This window comes from Gracilinanus agilis, chromosome 2, assembly GCF_016433145.1.
Source record: "Gracilinanus agilis isolate LMUSP501 chromosome 2, AgileGrace, whole genome shotgun sequence".
Lineage (NCBI taxonomy): Eukaryota > Metazoa > Chordata > Mammalia > Didelphimorphia > Didelphidae > Gracilinanus > Gracilinanus agilis.
Window position 1 is genome coordinate 669,643,224 of NC_058131.1, and position 25,206 is coordinate 669,668,429.

The 25,206-nt window shown below is 35.1% G+C and overlaps 1 protein-coding gene across 1 annotated transcript in view; it reads right to left on the reverse strand.

Moving 5' to 3' along the window:
* Positions 1-25,206, reverse strand: part of KAT6B (lysine acetyltransferase 6B) — a 244,452-nt gene that overhangs the window by 69,392 nt on the left and 149,854 nt on the right. Inside the window, exons 4-8 of the mRNA XM_044659049.1 lie at positions 17,797-17,905; positions 6,725-6,840; positions 6,366-6,447; positions 4,701-4,833; positions 338-1,269 (exon numbers count right to left, since the gene is read on the reverse strand). Of these exons, the coding sequence (XP_044514984.1) occupies positions 338-1,269; positions 4,701-4,833; positions 6,366-6,447; positions 6,725-6,840; positions 17,797-17,905 (1,372 nt within the window). The remainder of the gene's footprint in view (positions 1-337; positions 1,270-4,700; positions 4,834-6,365; positions 6,448-6,724; positions 6,841-17,796; positions 17,906-25,206) is intronic.

A 25,206-nucleotide genomic window follows, 5' to 3' on the forward strand; every position in this document is an offset into this window, starting at 1 on the left:
GGCGCAGGGCAGCAGCAATGACTGTTGCTATTCATGCAGCACTACTACAAAGCCATAAGGAATGCAATGAGGGCATGGGAGAGGGGGGGGCCTTGTGTCACTACGGATGGAAATAAATAATAGAATGTATGAAAGTATTAGTTGGACAAACATTTTGGAGGTTTAGTTAGCGGTAGAAAAAAGGTCTATGTTTCATTGCTCCTTTATGAAAGTGAAGTCAGAACAAGAGAACTAGCTAAGGCCTAAGTGACAAATAAGAACCAGTTTATTATTTATTTTTAGGGGGGAGGAGAGGGACAGGATGTAGGTTTGGTTGCAACTTTGACCTTTTGCTTACCATCATCCTGATCAGGTTTAATCCTTCCGTCTGCCAAGCTCCCCTTCCCTGGTGAGGGGGTCCCCATCTGAGGGGTCACTTTACACTTTAACTTGCCTATCATCCTGTGCTTTTTAAGGAAGGCTGTTCGCTTGAAGTGAGCAATTGCTTTAAAAACGTGTCCTCTAGATAGTCCCCAGCCAGAGGGCATGGAGCAGTGTGAAATAAATCTACTTCTATTATCTTTTTTTTCAAAGAAATGGGCATTAGATTTTGTTGTGGAAGAGAATTCAGATTTACGACGCAAACGTTTGGGAGGTGCATAATTTGGGTGTTCCTTTATTCGAGACTGTCCCTGAGCAGTATAAATATGAGAAAGTCCATCAAAAAGTCCCTTCAGCTGATTGTTATTAGTAAGGCTGCTAAAGGAGGGCACACTTGATTGACTAGAAGAACTCTGGGGAGAATTGGAAGTGGAAGCACTTGATTTTTGTGAACTCGGGCTCTGACCAGAGATGGGGGTTAGGGGTGGAAGTGAAGAAGGTGGAGGTTTTAGCTTTTGTGTGGTACCTGTAGCCAACACATGAGAAGTGCATGACTGTTTCTGGGAGACCTTTTTCCTTGGACGATAGTGCTTTGAAAAGTCTATAATTTCACCTCGTGATCTGCGACCATCGGGTGATGGTGTAAAAAACTTAGTAAGGCCATCAATGAGCCCTTTGGTTTTCTTGTTAACTTTAAGTGTAGAGGCAGATATGGAGGTGGAGGTGGTGGTGATTTTGGTGGTGGCACCAGGCCGAGTGGGGTCTGTAACAGCCAATCTGCTGCTTGCGTCCTTCACAGATGCAGCATGACCAGATGAAGGTGTGGTACAGACTTTAGTCTTTTGACCCCTACCAGGTGACCCCCTTCCTGTGAATGCATTCGTGGATCCTTCATCGCTGGTTACAGACCTAGGCAAAAAGTTGGAAAAGAAATCAATATTAAAAGTAACAAATAAAAATAGTGACCAACAATTCTAATGCAACCTATATGTTATTTCAGGTGCTCAACAGAAAAAAAAAAAACCACTGCATTAGAATGCTAAAAACATTTTCTGAATCACTAATCAGACATTTCTGTGAAAGCAAAGGTGAACAACTGTCAAATATCACAATTCCTAAAGGAATCCATAGAATGAATGCAATAAGAAATAATGGAGGGTGTGGGGAGTGGAATCTTCAGCACATATGACCATATATGCATAAGGATAACATAAGTAAAAATAATTTGAAAAGGACTAATAGAAAAAGAAATTTTAATTATCACTATAGTTATGCTTTCTACTATTACAAAATTAGATGCTCTGATATCTTTGAAACATTTGTATTATAGTATTAAGATATATGACTGTGTTTTCCAAAAGCAAAAGAATAAGTTTGTGAAATCATTAATAAAGTGTTTTTTAAAACTACTTTGGTTATTGTGCATAATTAGAATATGTCCATCCATTTATCACTTTAAATCAAAGAAATCATTAAAAGATTAAGAGGAAAAATGAAAATCTATTCAGGACAAGAAAACCAATAAAATTCCCTTTTGGGAGAAAACTAATTACAGCACAAAATGTTGATTTTAAAAAAAGAGATAAGCAAATGCAGAAAACTCTGAAGTAATTTTCAAAGAGAAGCAAGTACAGAAAACCAGACATGACATGGACAATTTGATGGGGCAATCCATTTACAAAGACTATTTCCACACACTTGGTATCATGTGAGCCATAGAGGTCTACATAAACCACACTACTGTGCTCATAAACAACAATCCATGATTAGTTCCAATTTATATAATGGTGGGGCCATCCTATCTCACACACATCTGCTGCCAAATATGTCAACATAGCCAAGCAGTGAGCCAAAAGTGTCATGACTGCTAAGGCTTATTACTCTTAATTTTTTTTTTACTGGTAACTTTTGTTTATATATCAGAAAGCTTACTCTTAAAGAAATCACTGTTTTAGCTGGTGACTAATGAACAAAGAGATGGCTACCCACGAGAACACTGAAGCATCATTTTTAAAAATTGAAAAAAAAATTCAAGTCAAGAAATATTTATGAAGCACCTACTCTGTGCACTCTAGGCTGGGGAATGACTCATTCAAGGGCCCTGATAGAGAAGATGGAATTTCTACACCAGACACAGACACCAGAGGCCTTCTAGGTCAACTTGTTCATTTTACATATGAACAAACTGAGCCTTGGAGAAATTAAGGGACTCATCCAAGTCCCAGTCCCCATCAGCAGAGTTTAACAGGAGAACTAGGATTCAAACCCAGGATCTTGGACTAAACATCCAGTGGCTTTTCCTCTGAATACAAGTACTTCATAGCATGACAGAGTATTTGAAGGGGAATGATATGGAGTCAACTCTGGAAAGGTGAAGAGGAATGTGGAATAGTTTCAATGCCAGGCTAAGGAACTGATATTTTGTTCTAGGGGCAACAGGAAGCCACTGAAAAATTCTGAGTGTCTGAGGGATGGAAGGTAGCATGGTCATGAATTTTAGGTTGATTTGACAGTGATGTGGAGAGGGGACAGACAGGAGACAGAGAGAACAATTAGGAGGCTCTTGTAAAAAAATCAGGCAATAGGAGATGAGAACTTAAACTAGGGCTATCTGACTAGAGATAGTAATATGTTTCTCCCCTTTCCCAAAAGAAGCAAACACTTAAGATTTTTATCATCTGAAAGGAGAAGATAAAATACATAAATTTCAATGGTTGAAGATGGGAACATCTTAGGACTCCTGTCTGAGTATTATTGAACTGAAAATGTTCTGGGGCCTGAAATGGATCCTTGCTTGCCTGTCTCTCTACAATCAAATACAAATAATGTGGAAGATCATTTTTATTTCTGAAAAATGCATTGAGAATGTTGGATAAATAACTGACCCTGCCCAAGATACCCCCAAATTTGGGATGGAAATCAGGAACAGATTTCCCAAAATATATCCCTCTCTTTGAAATAAGCAGGTTTTTAAATATTATTATTCAATATTAAGCTGCCACTTTGAGCTTCTAAAACATTTCAATAAGCAGAGACACTGGCTTACTTTTAAAGATTCTAAGAGCTGATGAGTTCTACTAAATTAGGACCGGTGCCAAATATAATATTCAGTTATAGCCTTTCTTCAAGAAGATGAGATCCTAATTTTTTTTTTTAGTCTTAACACATAGTCTCATTTAGGGAACAAATCAAAAGATGAATATAAAAACATATAATTTCTGCTTCAAATAATGCTAATCTACAGAAGATTTTCTTCAAAATATGTAACATTTTACCTTTAGACTCTGGCAAAAATTATACTTAGAAGAAAAAAAATCAATGGGTTCTAATACTGTCTCTTGGAAATTACTAACTATACTGAATGAACTTCACATGTAATCGAGACAGAAGAATTGACAGCACATGAGTAAAAAGATTTGGACACTGTTTCCTGTTCTTAGCCCATTAGTCAATTGTCCTCTATGATCAAATTTTCTGGGGAGAAAAACATTCTAACAAGTAAGACATTTAACCTTAAGAAGGCAGAGTATTAATAGAAGAATCAGATTCTAAAAAAATGTCACTGACTCTTCATGTGAAATTCCTTACACAAGAAGTCATAACTACTTCACATGAGTTTAGAAACAAATCTAGAAAACTAAAAAACAAAAATACTTTGTTAAACACTTTGCCATGCTTTGGAGGTATTACACTAGAGTGTATGTGAAGTTTTATTATCTTGGAATTACATCAAGTCAGAATTTCAGGGAACTTAAAACAAAGGAACACCCCATGTTGGAGGATGTGCCAAATGACTTTTTCTAGTTCTCTGATGGCTCTGGACCTACTGTTATACATGCAAAGCTTTCTGGAAACACTTATTTGTGGAAAAATAAAATGAAAGATTTTTTTAAAGATCAGATTAGAATCAAAAGCAGGCAGCCTTTAATATCTAGCATAACTTTGTAAGAATGGCCTTATTTCAAATAATACATAGCCCTGATTTAAGTTCTTCTGTCATTCAGTCACTGATAAAGTAGACTGATTAATACATTTAATTGCAACTTCTTGGACTACTCACTCACTGTTTTAAAAAATATTACTTAGCTTCATTTTCTGTTTTGTTTTGTTTTTGCCAAAAGAATACCACAAAATGCCAACTGTAATTAAGCACATTATTTTCAAAACTATTTCACAGTATATACATGATAAATAACATTTCACATGAAGGTTTTAGGCACGGACACCAAAACAAACAGGTGGGTACTAAAGTGGTTCTATTAATCTATCTTGGATCCCCAAAGGATGATATTCTGGAAAGCACACACTGAAAAAATTTTTCTTATAAGAATTCAACCTACAACATTCGTTGTTTTAGTTTATTTTTCGGTCGTCCAATAGGTTTTGCATATCGTCGTTTAATTTGTGCAGCTTTCTCATGAAGTAGTTTTCTTCCCTTTTTCTTTGGTCTGCAGACTTGGCAAATCCACATCCCTAGATATATATATGTATATAGGAAAAAAATAAATATATCTTATTTTAGGCTGTTGATATTACACATTGACTGTAATTCTAACATGTTGCACACAAGGTGTTTGCTGTGGGGAGTTTCTCCTCCAGGAAAAATGGAGAAAAAAAACATTTGTCCTTTTTAACAATTCTGAGTAAGAAGCCGCCACCAAGTCAATTTCCCCAGCTTGAAAAAATAAATGCTGGTGAAGAGCTGGCAACAGTTTACCTTACAGGAGAGTGTCTTCATGATCTAATTCTCAATACTTTATATCCTTTTCTCAGTCTTATATTTACTTCCCTATCTTCCTTTCTCATTGGAAATTAAGTTTTTAGACTTTTGGGAGACGAGAATAGGTACCTTGAGATCAAGGAATTTATATAAATATTTGCTTTGTTGCTGCAAATAATAGACAAATTAAAAGAAGAAAGACACATATTTGTGTCTCCAAACTACAAACTAATAAAGTATAGCCTGAAAATGGAATGCTGGGCTAAGCTATCTATCATCCATATATATGCACATATATGGAAAAGTTTGATGGGCAACACTATAATGACAGAGGAACACTCTTATTATATGAGACATACTTGGCCATAAATGTTTTGGCATACTACTGCATTTGAAGTCAGAGGACAAGGGTTCAAAGTTCTGCTATCACCTATATAATCTTCGATGCATGATCAAATAATTGTTTACTTATCTATAATAGTGACTAGTTGGCTCAGAGAGCCTCTAAGGTCCCTTCCAGCTCAAATCTATAATTCTAAAATACCAATTAATTAGCTGGAAACTTCAATGCTGCTTTACTTTGCAGGAGCTGAAGTCTTAATCATCCTAGTCATCACTGATATTAGCAGATACTGAAATGCACAGTTAGGATCCCAGATTTAGAGCCTAGAGGCTCAAGAACCTCCTAGAGGTTATCTATTTCAATCTCTTCCCTTCAGAGACGAGGAAACCGAAGCCCACAGAAGATAAGTATCTAGATCACACGGGTATAATGTAGCAGAACTAGAATCTGTAAGCAGGTTCTCTGACTTCAAATACAGAATTCTTCCCATATACTTCACTATGGTCAAATTTGTGGTGTGTAATACAGAATGGTTTGGGGAACTTTTCAACCTTTAGGAAAGTAAATTTTGATCAATAAAAATCTAAAATGCTACGGAAACCACCATGCCTAATTAACATGTTGATTTAAGACTTTCTTTCGGGGGTGGGGTAGGGGGTAGGGATGGGTTTTAAGGCAGTATAGATTTGCTCTTAAAAGCTGCTAATAGGTCTTTGGTATTCCCTTTTTCTTAATTATGTTGAAATTAGCAAAGTTATTATCTATGTTACCTAGCATGGAAGCCCATATTCATATTCCATTTCAAAACCTAAGATAATCAGGTAGAAGGGGTAAATTTAACTAAGCATGCATTATGCCTACTTCTGAGACCTCTGACGTAAGATGACTGGTGAATGCCTATGAAACTTTTAAAGAAAGGTTTCAAAGATTTTAGAAGTTCACCTTTTGGCATTCTGGAAAGTGGTGGGTCACAGCACTCCATGTGGAACCCTCTATCGCAAGAATCACAAAAAAGCATATTATCCTGTAATGCAACACAAAAGAAGTTGAATAATGGCTAACCTAATTGAAAAATGTCATTCAAACAATGTATTTCCAAATTATCAACAACTAACAAAACTAGTCTAAGTATTAAGGTATCTCCATGCATTCTGGAATGAAAAAGAAAAATATCAATAAATTTTAGCAGTGAAACATTTAAAGTGAAAAGCAGCTACTGGTCTACAGATTTTTACCCCTCTCCCACTCACAAAAAGTGAACACTAATAAAAGATCATTTAACTATTAAAATATGAACTTACTGCATTTTTGCCTTGGATTCTACATGCACTACATGTCTTGCATTCAATACACTGCCATCTTAAGGCCTTTACATTTGTTGTTAATTCTGGACAGAATTTCAAACATGATGGGTGTCCTATAAAAAAAATGTAAATTGCTTGATGTTAAGAAACTTTTACTACACCTCCTGTCTCTAATTTTTGACTCACATTTTCTAATGTACACTTTGTAGACATTCAATGATGCCAGCCAATGATTAACATTAAGACTTTAATAATTTTTAAAAATCACAGAATCATGGGCTGTTTCATCCTTCCCTTTCCTGGAAAACGAAATGGGATGACTACACAAATTCTTTCCTGTGAAGGAATGCCCATTTATATAAATATTTGGTCAAGGTGTTTTTAAAAATGTGATGAACATGACAGCTACTCTAACTAAAAGTCCTTATAAACTTGAAAGGGATTGTCTCCTGCTCTCTCACCTAAGTCTGAGCTCCTGGAACTTTCATAAACCACCACCACCATACAGTTATTGATTGCTTATCGGATGCACTGCTCTATTTAGACAGTGCTCAGAAAAAGGAGTTAGAATGACTTTTAAACTATTCCTTTGATTGCATGGTTAATCATGAAACCCAAACTCATAGTTACCTAAGTTTTAAAAGTAAGATGATGTAACATAATAAGTAAATGATAAAAAGGATAAACATGCCAAAAATATTTTCAATTGAAATATAAGAAATTCTGATTAGTTTTGAATTAAGATATATTAAACACTAAAAACATAACATAAAACAAGAATATATAGGAGCAAAATGGAAATCACTAAATAATTTTTCTTCCAAAGTAAAAAGACGGGCTAGAAAAATTTTATATGAAACTAATAAAATTCCATTTAAAATATGCTTTAAAATAATCTATCAATAAAAAAAGGAGGTGGCTGGTAGCTGAAATGGAGATCAGATTCATTCTTAGCAATCATGTACTACAACTTAAAAAAAATAAAACATGTAATTTTAAAAGAAATGCTATTCAATAGACACACCTTGAGACCATAAACACTTGCTTGTATGACTGGAGGCATAAAATTCAAAAGAAACTTGCCCAAACGGCACATTTCACTCAACCCAACCTAAATAAAATGAGATGATTGTTACTGTGGGTAAAACAATGTACAATCTGACAGTGGCAGAAGAAGTGTCAGTAAGGGTCCAAGTAAAGGCCATTTCTGTCTTTGGGTCCCAAGGTTTAATTCTGAGGCAATGAACATAAATATTCAATTATACTAGGAGCCAAGTGAGATGGTACATAACTCAGATAAAGTGAAAACCAACCAACCTCCCCCACTCCACCCCAGGTTATTCTGAGATAGATGGGGTAGATAATTTTCCTGGACCCCTTAGCATGTTTTCTATTCCTTTGGAGCAGACAAAAGTCTTGATCTACAGGAGTCACATTCCAAATCTTTTTGGATAGTTGTTATCCATTTCTAAAAGAAAAATTGGAATCTCTCAAGTGCAAATCCATCTTAGATTATTAAGAGATAATAGAGTTCAAAATATCTGATTATTTCAAAAGGTCAAAACTGGGTGTACACTGGGTCAATAACCCTGGGGAGCCAGTTAATCTTCCTTTATGATAGGCTTTTGTCTCACATGGTAGAAATTTTAAACTTTATTTATTTTTTAAACCTGGCCTTTAAACTCAAAAAAATATTAGTTAATCCCATGTGAAAGAACTTATAACCAAGCAGCAATCAAAAATTAAAGATGTAATATAAAAAGCAGATTCTGCAACTTAAAAACTTTTATAATTTCCTGACCGTGGCAGGGCTCATTGTTTAAATATGTATTTTGAGCTGATGCCAAACTATACCTCCTTTCAAAAGCTTAACAGGTGCTTCACAAAATGCTACCCACCAGAAGATGTGGTTATTTTTAAGAGAAACATTCTAAATGAGTCATCAATATTGTTAATAAAAGCACACTATTTCTGAGTTTAAAAACCATAACTAAACATCTACATTTAAAATGTAAAGGAACAAACTGTTACAGGCAGTTGCCAGTCTCTGGCTATGAGACATCTAGACAGATCTATTTAATTTGTGGTCTATTTTATTACAAGTATCTCTATACCAAATGAGTAATTTAAAAATATACAAAAATATTACAAAACCTCTCTGAATGGCAAAGAGCAATCACATAAAAGCAGCATCCTATCATCAAGAGGTATATACTCTGATCAAAAGGAGCTTAATGTCCTTAAATGGGAAAGGAAATAAACTAAGAATTTCAGAAGTCCTACTAAAATAACTATTAAAATTGAATACTAAAAAACCTATAAACTCAAAATGAGGTCTATGTATACTACTTTTTATCCAGTGTTTTACATTAAATTCTTCCTTTATCTTTTATTGTTAATTGCAGATAACCCAAAGGGTAGCAAAAAGAAGCACTGCAGATAGAGGCAAACAGCTCAAGAAATTACACAGAAATGATATGAAGCATGTCAGAAAAAAATGTATGACTCTCCTCTAAAAATCTGGTATCCACAACTGACAAATGTTCAGAGGATATGAACAAGTAGTTTTCAGATGAAGAAATCAATGCTATCAATAATCCTATGAAAAAATGTTCTAAATCCCTCCTGATTAGAGAAATGCAAATTAAAATAACTCTGAGGTAATACCTCACACCTATCAGACTGGTCAATATGACAATAAAGGAAAATTATAAATGTTGGACAGGATGTGGCAAAACTGGGACACCAATGCATTGTTGGTAGAGTTATGAACTGATTCAACCATTCTGGAGGGCAATTTGGAACCATGCCCAAAGTGCATGCCCTTTTTGATCCTGTGATACCACTAACTAGGTCTGTAACCAAAAGAGATTTTTTTTTAAAGGTGAGGGAGGCATACTTGTACAAAAATATTTATAATAGCTCTTTTTGTGGCAAAGAATAAGAAATTGAGGCAATGTCCATCAACTGGGGAAAGGCTGAATAAACTGTGGTATATAATAGTAATGGAATACTATTGTATTATAAGAAATAAGGAGCAATATGATTTCAGAAAAAGCTGAAACGACCTACACAAACTAATAAAGAGTGAAATAAGAAGAATCAGGAGAACATTGTATATACATTAACAGCAATATTGTGTGATGATCAATTGTAAGAGACTTGGCTACTCTCAGCAATATAATGATCCAGGACAACTCTGAAGGACTTATCACAAAGAATGCTTAAGAGCCAACTTTAAAGACAGCCTATGCAGGCAGTTACTTGGACCAGTGGACAGAGAGTCAGGCTTAGAGATAGGAGGTCCTGGGTACAAATCTGATTTCAGATACTTCCTAGATGTGTGACCTTGGGCAAATCACTTCACCCCAACTGCCTAGCCCTTACTGCTCTTCTGCCTTAGAACCAATACTTAGTGTTGATTCTAATAGTATTTTTAAAAATATACATATTTTTAAACCCTTACCTTCTGTCTTGGAATCAATACTATGTATTGGTTCCAAGGTAGAAGAGTGGTAAGGGCTAGGCAGTGGGGAGTTAAGTGACTTGCCCAGGGTCACACTGCTAGGAAATGTCTGAGGCCACATTTGAACCCAGGACCTCCCATCTCTGGGTCTGGTTCTCAACCCTCTGAGCCACCAGATGTGCCCCCTCTAATAGTACTGATTCTAAAATGGAAGGTAAGAGTAAAAAAAAAAAAAGCCTATGGAAGTCAGTATAGATAGAAATCATCAAAAATAATTATAGTGAACTGAAACAACTTAGAATATATTTTCAACTGAGAGTCATTATTAAAGCTAACCTAAAGATGTCAGTACAGAGATAATTAGAAGTAATAATGATAAAATTGGCAACGCAGGGAATTAGCATCATTTGGAAATGAGAGGAAATGAGAGGCTGAACAAGGAAATGAATCAGAGGTTGCTGAATGAAATGAACTACATTCTTTCTGTTCCTTATCTAACTTCTTCAGAAGTATTTTGTCTCAACCATTACTACTTGGATTATAATTCTTTAGATGATCTATCCACTTTCCAATATTTTACAACTTTTTCCTCATTACTCCAAGTATTAATCTCCCTGTTCATTGAAGAGAATTAAGCATAATATAAATAATGTGATAAATGCTAAAGGATGAAGAAACATTTCTTTCCTTTTCTCTTAGTTCAGTTAAGATAATCCAAATGAGTCAGTTTTAAAGAGTACCTAGTGACCTTATTTTATTCAATAATGGAAAATGATCATGGTAATAGATCACATTAAGTCTTACTTCCATTCCTTTTAAAATTCTAGCAATTTAGCCACATGATTTGTGACAGATTCTCTTTTGGGGTTTTAGATACTTCTTTTTGTTGTTGTTGTTTTAGATGCTTGCTAATTTATCAAATTCAAAGATGACAAAAGATCTTTCACTATTTGTTGAAGAATTAGCATTTAGCCTTCATAAAAGTGTCAAATGGATCTTCCTCAACTACAAGCATGACTACATCAAAACCCTATCAAGAAGCTTCAATGGATCCCTGCTGTTTCTAGTGTAAAATACAAATCCCCATGACCATTATTAGCTGGTCCCAATCTAGTTTTCTAGGCTGATAACAACTTACCCTTACACAAGAAATATTCTAGCCTATCTGAGGTCTCCTATACACATTATTTCATTGCTTTATATAGCATTTTCCTCTGCACATCTGACTCTTGGGTTTCCTAACTCCCTTTTAAATCTTTGGCCCAAGTGATGCTCCCAGTTGTTGGTGCTTCTTCCCTCCTTTAGTTGCTTTGGGTTTATTTTATTTTACTTATTATAGTCTTTATTTATTCACATTCATATGGTTTCCTTCACTAGTATGCCAGCTCCTTGAGGGCAGGGGTTTCTGAATTCTCAGTACCTAGCATAGTTCCTGGCAGAAAGCAGACCTTTAATAAATACTTACTAAATTGAATTGAAAAGTGAATCTGTTTAGTAAAATCAAAATAACTTGGTTTATATCCAACAAAATTTAGCCAAAAAATATAGCCAAAAAAAATTTAAAGACAGCTCAGAGTGAGGTGCTTTAAAAACACAGTAAACATAGCTTTATGTTCTCAGTGTCTCTACAGTACTAACAAAAAATCTTAAGGAAAATATAAGATGTAGTTAAAACAAAAAATAATCAGCAAACCTATGGTTCACTAATAGCGCAGGTCTCCTACATGTAAGCCAGTGTGCCTGTTCATCAGCCCATGTTATCTTTCCTTCCTGAAGTGAACATTCTGAACTACTCCAGTGTGCTGTGACAACTTGAAATCAAAACGATTCTATAGCATTAGAGAGCTGTACACTTATCTTTGCTTGGCTAATTTGAAGAACGGCAACAAAACCACAGCTTATGATAATAAAATTTAGCCACCCAGTAATATGACGGAGAGACAATACTTAATAGGGTAGAACATCTAACAGAGAAGCAGCATGTCCTAGTGGATAGAGAGCTACTTCAAGTCCCTTCTCTGACACATAATAATAATAATAAAATAGTATTTATATATCTCATTTTATCTTCACACTAATCCTGAAAAGTACGTGGTACTATCATTTTATAGATGAACACACCAAAACAGGCTGACTTGCCCAGGGTCACAAATCTAATAAGTATCCAAGGCAGGATTCAAACTTGGGACTTCCCAACTCCAATCTTAACACATCAACTGTGTGGCCAATGTTAACTCATATAACCTTCTCATCACTCTCGGGAACTTTCCAAGCCTATAAATTACAAAGGTGCCAACCTGTACTGGTAGAGAAATCATCTTCATTATCAATTAACAAACATCTGGGGTAGCTCAATGGATTGAGAGTCAGGCCTAGAGACGGGAGGTCCTAGGTTCAAATCTGACCTCAGTCACTTCCCAGCTGTGTGACCCTGGGCAAGTCACTTGACCTCCATTGCCCACCCTTACCACTCTTCCACCTAGGAGCCAATACACAGAAGTTAAGGGTTTAAAAAAAAAAACATCTATTAAGTGCCTACTCTGTATCAAACCCTGTGCTAAAAACTAAGCATACAAAGAAAAAAATCAAATAATCCCTTCTCTCAAGAAGCTTATACTATAATGGGGAAGGAGCAAAACGTACATTTATAAGAATTTTTACAAAATGAAGGCAAGACAGTTTTGAGAGAGAGAGAATACTAGTAGACCGATGGGGGAGAATGAAGTAGGAAAAATTTTAAATGAAGAAGTTGGCACTTGAACTGAGTTTTGGTAAAAATAATTTGGTCAACAAAGCAAAGAGAATATAAATGTTAATTTATAGTATGTTGAGTCATAAAAATCAAATAAAACTTCCATAAGTTCTAACATATTTGCAAACCTGAAAATAACCAGTTTTTACTGTATCTATATTATAAAAAAGAATTTTTTACAAAAGTTAGGTGCCACTCACATCCTTAAATAAAATGCCTGTTTTGACACAAATTATCTTAAGAGTGGTACATTTCTAAATTCGCTTACTTTATCAAGTCAACCAAGAGGAGATGTTTATTGCACATGCCCATGAAATCTAAGTAAATTCTAAATGAAATCTCTAAGTTGATTATAAATGTGACATCATAAAAAACAGAATTTCAGATGGGCAATTACTAAAAGCATCTGGCACATATGGGAAACACATTAAGATCAACTTTCTTTATGGGTTACGATATTTTTTTTCTCTTTGTTTTATAGTTCTTAAGAGTATTTCTCATGAAAACATCTTGTGTTAGGAATCCTGATCAATCCAAACAGTCACAATTCAACCTGTGAACTCCTCCTCACCCTTAAATGTCACCAGTAGGTTTTTCTTAGTTTAATAAAGTTCCCATTGTCACATCAATATACTGAAATAGGAGTTTCTAACCTGGGACACAATACATTTCAGGGCTTCCCTTGAGTTGGAGGAGGCAAAAAAATTACATTTTAATTTCAATATAGTTGGCTTCCTTTATAATCTTGGGCTTTTTTTTTTTTTTTTTTTTTTTGCATTTAAAAGCATCATTCCAAAAGCATGCCCTGGGCGTCATCAGATTGCCAGAAGGATCACAGATATAAAAAAGAAGCTTAACCCCAGCTCTGGGGTCACCAATGCATACAGGCAGCCATAAAAGGCCTACAGTGGATCATGAGAGGGCTCCACTGGCATTAGAGGGCACTGTTGAGCTATTCATGGTGAGTTCTTTCTTTTTTTGTAGTTACTGCCAGTGGCAGTCATAATAGCTCTTTAAAGTAAATTGTATTTGGTTTTAACAAAACAAAACAAAACAAACAAACAAACAAAAACCACTCACTTGATCTTACCTTTAACCTGGATGTCTACAAAGCATTTCCCTGAGTTAGGAACAATGGGCTTTTGACTAAAGTAGCCAAACCCAGATTGGCATAGAGCAACATGGGGAAGATTAAGTTAGCCTGAACACTAGGACAGGATTCAGTTGCAGCATCCAAAGAACCCTGATCTATCCTATAATACAAAACAAAGGAACATGAAGATGCCCAGGACTTGAGATTCAGTTATTAAACATAAACTCATTTCAAGGCTTTAAGATTTCTCTAACTGAAGAGGAAGCTGAACTCAATATAAACTAATTCCTGTTGCATAAATCTTCCAGGTACTATTCCTATCACTTTTTTCTTATTAAAAGCAAACGAAAAGTATTTAAAACAATTTTTTAAAATCATGCCACCCTACTTCCTTTAAATCAAATAAAAGAAACTAAGACTTCTTTATGATCTCCAAAAAGATAAAACTCTGGTAGTCTGAAATGAAAAGGTACAAAGTAGAACAACATATCCTCTTGTCATTTCTCTGATTTGAGCAAGAAGACTTTTAAATTTTTAAACTTTTTTGAGTTAAAGTTTTAACCTTAAACATTTAAAATATATAAGAATTGGAGTGCCTTTATTCTTTTTTGCAGGATGTTTTGAATTTATATATCAAGGAGAAATCTCTATTTCATCACCCAAATATATGTCACCAGAATCAATGGAAGATTTGTAAAGAAATATTTGAAAAAGAAACTCTATTTCCCCTGCCCCCACATAAAAATATTTAGTCTATTTAGGCCCTTCAGATACATCGTACTTGGTTTGAAGGCAAATCAAAACCACAAAATTGTGAGGCTGGTGTACAGCAGAATAATTCATTCAAAGAGACATGTCATGAAAAAATTAAGAATGGAGTCTACCATTGTGTGTTGCATCTTCTCTTTTCTTTCTATACTAAGTCATCTGGTGAACTCTTCAAATCCCAGGAATCCAATAATCACCATCTCTATGAAGAAGATGCTTATTTGTACACACCCAGCCTTTATATCTCTTTTGAGCTCCAATCCCAAATCATCAGCTGCTTACTGGGTACTTTATCAAACTCAACTTGTCCAAAATAGAAGTCATTATCTTTCCTCCGAAACCCACCCACCCTCTCTTCAGTCTTCATTATTACTGTTAAGGACACCAATATCCTCCTTGTCACCCAGGTTTGCCACTTTGGTGTCATACTCCACTATTCACTCACTTTTTGTATATCCAAGGCATTGTCAAACTTTATCCTTTTTAATCTTCACACTATCAGTTCTCTCTCTACCTCTCCTCCTTGCACTGCTAACACTGTACTTCATATGATAATCTCACCTGGAATAGTGTAACAACTGCCTAGTCTCCACATCCAAACTCCTTTCCTCTTCCTCTCCATCCTCTACTCAGCAGCTAAGTCTGCCCATGTCACTCCTTACTTAATAAAATGCTATGGCTCTTTATTACCTCCCAGATAAATAGGAAGTACTTTATTTATCAATTAAAACTCTCCATAACCTGGTACCTTCCTGCTTTTTCTACTTTCCTCTACTGAAGATTTCTCTACATACTTTAAGGAATACTGACCTGTACTGTGGACACACCATCTCCCCTATCTATGTGCTTTTGCATCGGCTGTACCCATACCTGGAATGCTCTTCTTTCTAATCTACCTTTTAGAATCCCTAACTTGCTTCAAAACGCAGCTCAAACTATTACGATTAAAATATTCAAGAAGCTGATTTGTGCAGGAATATCAATTTATTGATTAGGCTAACATATAACCAATAGATTGATAGGTTAGTGGCCCTCTCAGTGACCAAAGACCCCAAAAGTCCCTCAGCCAGATCTAGAAATAATTTTAGAAGCTCATTATTCAGTTCCTTTGAACATTCCAAGATAATCTCTAATTGGTAATAGAGAGGATCCATCAAACTCTCACCCTCTCCCCACCATATAGGTGATGGGGAGCACTTTAGGCAAGTAGAAAATCACTGTCTCCTTTAACTCTAACTAGGTTTTGTTAAAAGGAAAGCATTCCTTGGAATTCCTAAAAACAAAGAAAATGTAAAAATCAGTAGACTGGATGGAGTCCCTCAAATCCAGGGCCCTGAGAAGAGGAATTGATTGCGATCTCTCTAAATGAGGGCCCTGACATACAAGTTAATACAATATATAAAAAATAAGTTCTCATAAAACAGCACATTCTTCAGGTCATTTCTTATTCCCTGAGCACTAAGCCTTCCTCCCTAAAGTTACTTTCCATCATCTTATACAAACTTATTTATTTACATGTTGTCTCCAGTTTGAGAATATAAGCTCCTTAAGGGAAAGAGGCTATTTTTTGCCTTTCTTTGTATCTATAGTGTTTTACATAGTGCCTGGTGTAAAGTAAATGCTTAATAATGCTTACCAATTGGTGATTCAAAAATTTTTTGTTGAATGCTTGCATACATTAGAATTAGGACTCAAAGTTTCTAAAGATCAGTGGAACACTGCCTATCCCAACATAAAACAATGATATTGTCCCACTGGATTTAACGAAACTGAATATATAGATATTATCACTCTGTCTTTGTCACTATGTATGACACCATGATCAGACAGATGAGTTTTAATGAAACTATATATAAGAAACTGTCAAGGTCTCTAGCAAACACTGTAAGTATATTATTTATGAAGAACATAATGTCTTATTCATCTCTTCCTTCTCAGCCTAAAGGTCACTTAATTGTGACAATATCAATTAAACAAGATAGATGACAATGAATTTCCATTACTCTTCATTTAAGGTTATCCTCTTTACTTTTAACAGCTCTTATTGTGAAGAGACTAGCATTTCAATTTACTTATGGCTTTTAAGGAAAACATAGATACATCAATAATCAGTCTCCAACTCTCTACCTAGCTTTAAAACTACAGGAATTTCTCTTATTTCTTGAGACTTCTTTGTTATTCTTGTACCTCCATAAGTTGGTCCCCCATTTTTTTCCTTTGAATTATGTTAAAATATCTCAATTTATCAGGAGGTTCTCTAGGTAGAAAAATCCCTTAAGCTGAAGCTCTGAGCTACTTAAAATAAATGTGCATAAGTACATGATATATAGTTTGTAAATCTGGAATTTATTCCTCCATTGATCCATTCTACAAATATTCATTAAGATCTCTGCAAGCAAAGTATCATACAAGTGACTAGGAGAAAATCAAGTATCAAGATCAAACCTTTTGCTGGCCTCATGGAGTTTTCAGGGAAGTTTCTGTTTAGTCCATGCCCAGTGGGATTTTAGCAATGATAATAGTGCTATTCTTAGCAGCTGGCATTTATAAAGTGGTGCTTTAAGGTTAGCAAAATGCCATCTAGGCAAGATCTCACTTGAGTATTATGACCACCACCCTAAGAAGTATAGATATCATTATCTTCACTTTAAAGATAAAGGTTCACAGAGGTGAAGGGGACACATAGTAGTCATAAATTAAATGTCAAAAGGAATTTGAGCCTAGGCCTTCTTGATACCAAGACCAGCATCCTATCTATCATAGCACACTATTAAATACGACTATTGATGATATCTGGTAGAACATATTCCCATTTATCTTTTTCCCTTCGTAACTTTTTTTTTAACACATAACTGATTAGAAAAACTACTTTGAAAAGGGAAGATTTTTTAATGGACAAAGTTAAATTTCATGAAGAATTATAACCCTTTCCCTAAGCTGTCCTATCATAAAACACAACTGTTATTAAGCACGCAAATATACTAACTTACCACTACTGCCACAGTCTGCACAAGATAGGAGTTCTTCTGGTTTTTTCTCTCTATTTGATTCTTTTGTCCCCAAACAGAAGCTACATATTGGAATGGGATCAGCTCGAGGCTAAGACAAAATTAAAAAAAAAATTTAATGGTTAGTTTTAATCACATAATATTCCACTTCGAAATGAAAATGAAACATTTTTTTAACATATTTCTCAGGCAAGAATTGGCATCCATTTAAGATGACTATTACTATTAATTAAAGCTAACAGTAAATGGCTAACATTACAAGCTCTTTATTTTGCATAAATACAATAGCTATTATCAAAACAAAAAAAATAAGGGGGTCATATACAAGCAGCCAACAGAGAATATTTATCATGAGAAATTGATTTGAAGTCTCAACAGTCATCATAAATAACACATTTAACAAAATCATTCATCTAATGATTAACAAGAAAACAGCTTACATTTCTATAGTGATTAAAAGTTCATTAGCTACTTTCATCATAATAATAATCATCCCTATGAGTTAGGGAGTGAAACTGTTTTTTTCTTAATTTTATGGGAAACTGACGCCTAGAAAGGTGAGGAGACTTGCTCAAAGTCTCCAAAGCTAATACATGTCAAAGCTGGCTATCATCTGAATTCATATCTCATAACTACAAAAGCAATGCTCTTCTTTTTATTATACTGGAATGAATGAAATATCATGAATATGATTTAAATAAGCTTAGATTTTCAAAATAAACCAATGCTTCGCTAAATGTTTAAATGCAGTTTATTTGAATTCATCTATTAAATATTAACCAAAAAAGACCCAGTTTCTACAAATGACATAAAAAAAGACTGGTACTAAACACAATATAATATTTTGGTGAGATCACTAGAAAAGAAAAAGAAGGCACCATTAGAAGCTTTAAAAGTATGTTCTTTTTGACACCAAACTTCAAGAATAAACCATGCTAAACAAAGGTGATTCTCAATTTCTGACATTACCATTTTGAAAAAGAAACAAGAAAACATTTGTCTAACCCCTAGCACCCTATTAGGATCACTATGGAAATCACTCTTAACAATGTATAAATCTGCATAAATTTTCAGGTTTTTCAATTGCTATTTACCACCCCTAGCAACTGTAATGTTCTTATCCACAGAATAGATGACTAAACTCAAGAGATTTCTTCTCATCAATCTGATCATATGTATGAAAAATAAATTTTTACTGGACATATAAAGGTTTTAAAGTGGTCATCTAGCAATTTAAATGTTTTGCTTTAAAATATTTTCTAATTTGTTTGCTTTAATCTCATGGATCAAAAATCTATTAGAAAACAACCCTAAGATCATACCAGGGGAAAATGGAAATTGGTCCTAAACTTATAAATTTATCTACTCAGAAACATTTCATATTGTAGTAAATAAGACCCAACATGTATATTAACCTTATTTACCAAAAAAACCCTGCATATACTTTTGAAAAGACACTTGAAAGATCACTTTGAAAAAATGAGTAAAAAAATAGTACTTTACCATCTTTAAAGGCTATAATAATTTCAAAAATTTTCTTTAACAAAGTTGCAATATCTCTAAAATCAGAATAAATCTCACATTTAACAGATTATTTCTATACTGTTCACATATGGTTATTATCTTAAAATTCGGGCATTTCTAATGCTCTTCCTTTTAGCTTAATTTGTACTTATAATGTGTTTGTTCTTTAGAAAGCTAAATAATGATGAAACTTTTTATTTCTATTCTCAGTTAGAAAACAGAGCACAAATGGTCTGTTAGAAAAATAAAAGACAAAGTACTGCAAATTGGTCACTGATTCTTGCCAGTTTTTAAAATGCCAGATAATCAGTGCCACATAATTGTAGATCCATAGTTATTACTAGTGGGTGTTCAACTGCAGTACCTTGGGAACACTTTTGTTCCTTTAAATAGCAATTAAAAGAACAATCTGATTTTAAAGTGACAACATTCCCCTGATAGATTCTAGCTAAAACCCAGTCTTTGCACTAATGGGATTCTTGCTTTCATTTGATATAACAATGCTCAAGCCATTTCTGCCATCCTAGCAGTGCTAAATAATTTACGAAATGTCACATATCATTCACGCAATGAAACAAATCCAAATCTACAATCCCATTTATCTTTCCCAGATGAATTTTTAGCTGCAAGAAAGACATGGCCATCAGCCAGCATTCATGCTCATTTTCGTTTTTAACTAAAGGTAACATAAAGGACAAAGGTTGCTAGTAGTTCATGGCTAGAAAGAATGATGTCCCTTACTATACACAATAATACAAAGCAGAGATATTGTCACTTCACGCTATATTGAAGAGAGCTTCATGATGCTGATATATGCTTACAACCATTTATTTAAAGATAACTCACAATACTCTAAAAAAAATCAACAACAAATTAGTGTAGTATACTGGAATAATGTCTATTCTATGGAAATACTGATAACTTAAGGCACTTTTTGCCAGCCTCAGTATAGCAGATTCTAATTAACTTTTTTAAAAATTGTCATTTTTATAAAATAAAACTTTTATGGTAATGTATAAAAATAGGTCAAATTATTATGACTCTATTCTCAGAGCAGATAAAGATTGCTTCAGAAAACAATCCTTTCTAATAAATTAAATGGGTTTCAGTCACAAAAAGTTTTAATGATCACTTGATATTCTAAAATTTTCTACAGAAAGAAATAATATCTGAATGATCTTAAAATGGAAAAAGGAACAGAATTTCATTTTCTAGAGGTTTTTTTGTTTGTTTTATAAAAGGCAAGTAATGTGGGTTTTATTATGTTTTCTCATTCAAATTCCTATAGTACTTCAATTACCAACTCATAAGAAAAGATTGCTAAATTTACACTTTTGAAATATTCTATAGCAGGTGGAAACAGTGGCTCTCTTGGCCACTCACTGCAAAATCAAGAACAATGAAATGGAGAACTTTTTTCCACAATAGTAACTTTTCCCATTTTGTTTTGGAGATCAGGATTGAGCAAGAGCAACCCTAGGGATAAGGGAGAAAGTATGTCTCTGCCACTAATTTCATTAGTGACACAAGTGGCAGTGCTTTCGAGTGTCATGAGACCTATGATCTTGTCTCTGCTCTGCATTTAACTAGCTGTGCAATCTTGCTGAGTTTTAGTTTTCTACACTACAAAGTAGACTAGGGGTGTAATTATGAGAAATTCTAGTGAATGGGAAGAGAATCAGAAGGCTGTGGAGGAACATGTTATCTTGATTTTTAAAAAGGTAGGTTCTGGGAACAACTGATTAGTGAGATCAATGTTGATACTTGGCAAGATTCTAGAATTGTTAAATTTATAATTTATGAGCACTATGAGTCAAAATGGGATCAGTAAAATGAAGTTACACAAAACTAATTTCATTTCCTTTTTTATCTTAAGCTCTTGGAAGAATAAGGGCTAGGTAATGGGGATTAAGGTCACACAACTAGTAAATATCTGAGGCCAGATTTGAAGTCAGGTCTTCCTGACTGGATCCAGGTCCAGCATTCTATCCACTACACCACCTAGCTGTCCCTAGGCTGAATAGAAATAAGATTTAATTAATTCAATTCCAAGTATCCCCACCTAGAATTGGAAATTTGGAGACACAAAATAAAACAAAAAATATTTATGCTCTAGAAGCTGACCTTTTACTGAGGCAATACAATATGTACGTGTGTGTGTGTGCATATATATATATATATACATATATATATAATGTCAGAAGAAAAAATGAGAGCAAGAATGCTATCAGGGAAGATGATGTAAGCCTTCATAAAGGAGATGGCACTGAATGAAGTCAAGTGTCTATAAGGCAAAGATGAGATTGGGAGTGCATTCCTAGAAAGAGGAATGTCTGATATAAATGCCCACAGGTGGGACAGGAAGAAAGGAGTTCAAGAAATAGCAACAAGTCCTGTTTTCCTGGAATGTAGCAGAGCTCAAAAAAAGGGAGAATGTAAAGAAAAGAGAGTAGGAACTAATGTAGAGGATGAACAGAAATGCCAGGAGAAAGAGTTTCCATTTTTTCCTGTACAGAAAATGGAGAACAACTAGACATCAAATGAGAGGCTGGCATGGGATCCCATGTTTGGAGATAGAAGGGAGCCCCAAGGTTAGCTAGTTCAATTCCATTTTGCAGATGAAGAAAGCTGAAGGCTGCTGAAGTTAAATGACATGCCCTAAAACAGAGGTTTGAACATGACATTCCCCTTCAAAATAAATTCTATTACCTTTAGAATCAAACAAAAATTCTTCTATTTGTCACTTTAAATCTTTGCAACCTGATCCCAAATAGCCTTTCCAAAATTAGTGAATATCACTTCTCTTCACACATTCTGTGGTTTAATAGAATTGGCCCTCCTCATACAAGGTTTCACTGCATTTCCCATTGCCTTTCTACCTCATCTACTCCCTCTTCCAAAGTTCAGCTTGAATTCATCAGGAGTCTTTTCCTGATTCCCCCAGCTACAAGGGCCTCTTCCAAAATTACCCTGCATTTCTTTTCTGTATATTGTAATGGGAAAAAAGATAAAGATAAGGATAAGATTTAAGAGAAGTGGAAGGTTGTCTTTAAGGCACATGCTAGGAACTCTAGAAAAATGATTTTAGCAGGCAGGGGGCAGAGGAGGCGCAGTTTGAAAGGAGCAACTATTAGAGTGAGTGACTTCCTGTGGAAGTGAGGCTTTCTTCCTGTCCTAAAGAGAGGAGGAGGAAAGGCTAGTTTGCCAGAGCCTGGTTACCTCAGCCTGTCTGTGGAGAAAGAAAAACCCTAAAATCATCTTGGGAGGTTCTCTGGTTGACTGGAGAACACGTAGCAAAGGATCTGACTATACTTGCTGTGGTTTTATCAACTTTCCAAAAGGTTTTGTCTAAAATCCTATTAGTTTGGCTTTGAAGTTTTTTCTCAGAGTTCAGACTGGGGTTGGACTTAGGGTTGGACTTAGCCATTTTGAGAGCAATCATAACAGGTTTTGGAGACAGCTTTTGAACTCAAACAAACCAACTACTGAGGGTCATAGACAGGCAGCTTAGCCAGATCTTTTTGGGGAACCTCTTTTGAGGGACGTAGTTTGTGGTGGATTGGCTAGCTAGATCCTTTAGAGTCAGGGACACCTTGTTTTGATCCTCAGTTTGTACCCTCTCTTTGAATAAATAGATACTTATTTTATATAACATTGTCTCCAAGGCATTTTGCACAACTGGCTCAGTGAGAGAAAGTGATTCATCTTTACTCTAACTAACAGGAGGCTAGAATACCCAGAGACCACAGCTGGGTTATTTAGGGAGTTCTCGAAGTGGAAACTACATCTATATACTTGAGTTCTCCTATTAGCCTTCTGGGTTATTAGCTAGACATTCTGTTTTTTTTAATGTGAACTCACATGTATACAGATTGTATTTCTCTGATATAATATTGTTTCCTTGCAGGTAGGGGCTATTTCGTCTTTGATGTTGTATCCGTAGTACCTATCACTGAGGAAATCCTTGTTGAATAATTAATTGCCCAAGGTCTTAAAAATAGTTATCAGCTAAGCCCATGGTGATGAAGCTATGGCAAGCATGCCAGAGGGGGCACTCAGAGCCCATTCTGTGGGCATGTGTATTGTCACCCCAGCACAGAGTTCACAAGAGTTTGTTATTAGAAAGCCAGGGGGATGCGGGGCTGGGCTGTTCCCCTCCACCTCTCCATGCACACCCGAGGACATTTCTCACATCATCCATCCCTCTAAAACAGGGGTCGGCAACCTTTTTGGCCATGAGAGCCATAAATGCCACATTTTTAAAAATGTAATTTCATGAGAGCCGTACAGTGCTCACAGTGTGTGTTCCTGTAACAGCACCTGAAAAAAAAAAAAAAAAAAGGACTTTATGGCTCCTGCAGAAAGAGCCATACGTTGCCGACCCCTGCTCTAAAAGGTTCACTAACACTGAGCTAAGCTATAAGCTGGAACCACATTCTCTGACTTTATATGAGTGTTCTTTCTACTGTACAAAATGATCAGAATTGTACTTTTGGGAGATTGTTGTGAAGGGCAGGTTGGACATGGAGAGAAAATGAAGAAAATGGAAGAAGGGGATTCAAGATCATAGGCAAAAAAAGTAGTATTGACAAAGAGAAGGGCTGCTTTTTCCTCAGAGAAGAAGGAGACAATGGGTGAAGATGCAGAGGGGTGACCTGGAGTCAGGAAGACCTGAGTTCAAATTCTTCTACAGATTCCTTCAACAGGGTGATCTTGGGTAAAGTCACCCAATCTCTTTCAGTTTCCTCATCTGAAAAATGAGGATAATAATATCACCTGTTTTACAAGGTTGTTGAAAGCAGAGATAATGAGATAATATATGTAAAGTGCTTTATACTTAAAGTCTTATATAAATGCTAGCTGTTCTTGTTGTTGTCACTTGTTACAGTTATTCACAATAAAGGTAAGAGGTAAGGATCCCCAGCCAAGAGAAAAGGGTTGGGGATTTCACTAGGGGCTTAAGGAAGGAAGGAAATATTTGTAATAGCTATTGAGGTGGGATAAGATAAAAAAAGAAAAAAAAGTTTTTCTGTACAGCAAAGGGTTCTAGTGAGAAAATATAAATTAGTAGTTGATCCAGTAGGCATAACTTCCATCATTAATAATTCAATATTTTGAGAGTACCAAAGAAGAGATATTTGGGGACACTAATGTATGGCTGGTAGAGTTTTGAACTAATCCAACCATTTTGGAGGGCAGTTTAGAACCATGTCCAAAGTGCTTTAAAAGAATTCATATCTTTTGATCTAGTAATACCATGATCAAAGAGATTTTTTTAAAAAGGGAAAGGACCTGAGTGTACAAAAATATTTATAGCTGCTCTTTAGTAGTAGCAAAGAATTGGAAATTAAAAGATGTCCCTCAATTAGGGACTGGCTGAACAAATTATGGTATATGATGGTGATGGAATTCTATTGTGCTGTAAGGAATGATGAATAGGATGATTTTAGAAAGACCTGTCCACATGAACTGATGCAGAGTGAAATAAGCAGAACCAGGAAAGTACAGTACATAATAACAGCAATATTGTGGAAAGATCAAATATGGTAGACTTTGCTACTAATAGCAATACAATGATCCAGAACTATTCTGAGGTACTTATGAAAAAGAATACTATCCACCTCCTGAGAAAGAACTCTTGGAGTAGGAGTGCAGATGAAAACATGATTTATCACTTACTTAATTGGGTACATGTTTTGGAGTTTTACTTTTGTAAGATTATTCACTTATAAAAATGAATAACATGAAATGATAACTCTAGTCCAACTATCAATAATATGGAATTAGGTCTTAATCAATGATACATGTAAAACCCAGTGGAATTGTGTGTTGGCTACAGGGATGGGGGTGTGGTTAGGGAGGTTTGAG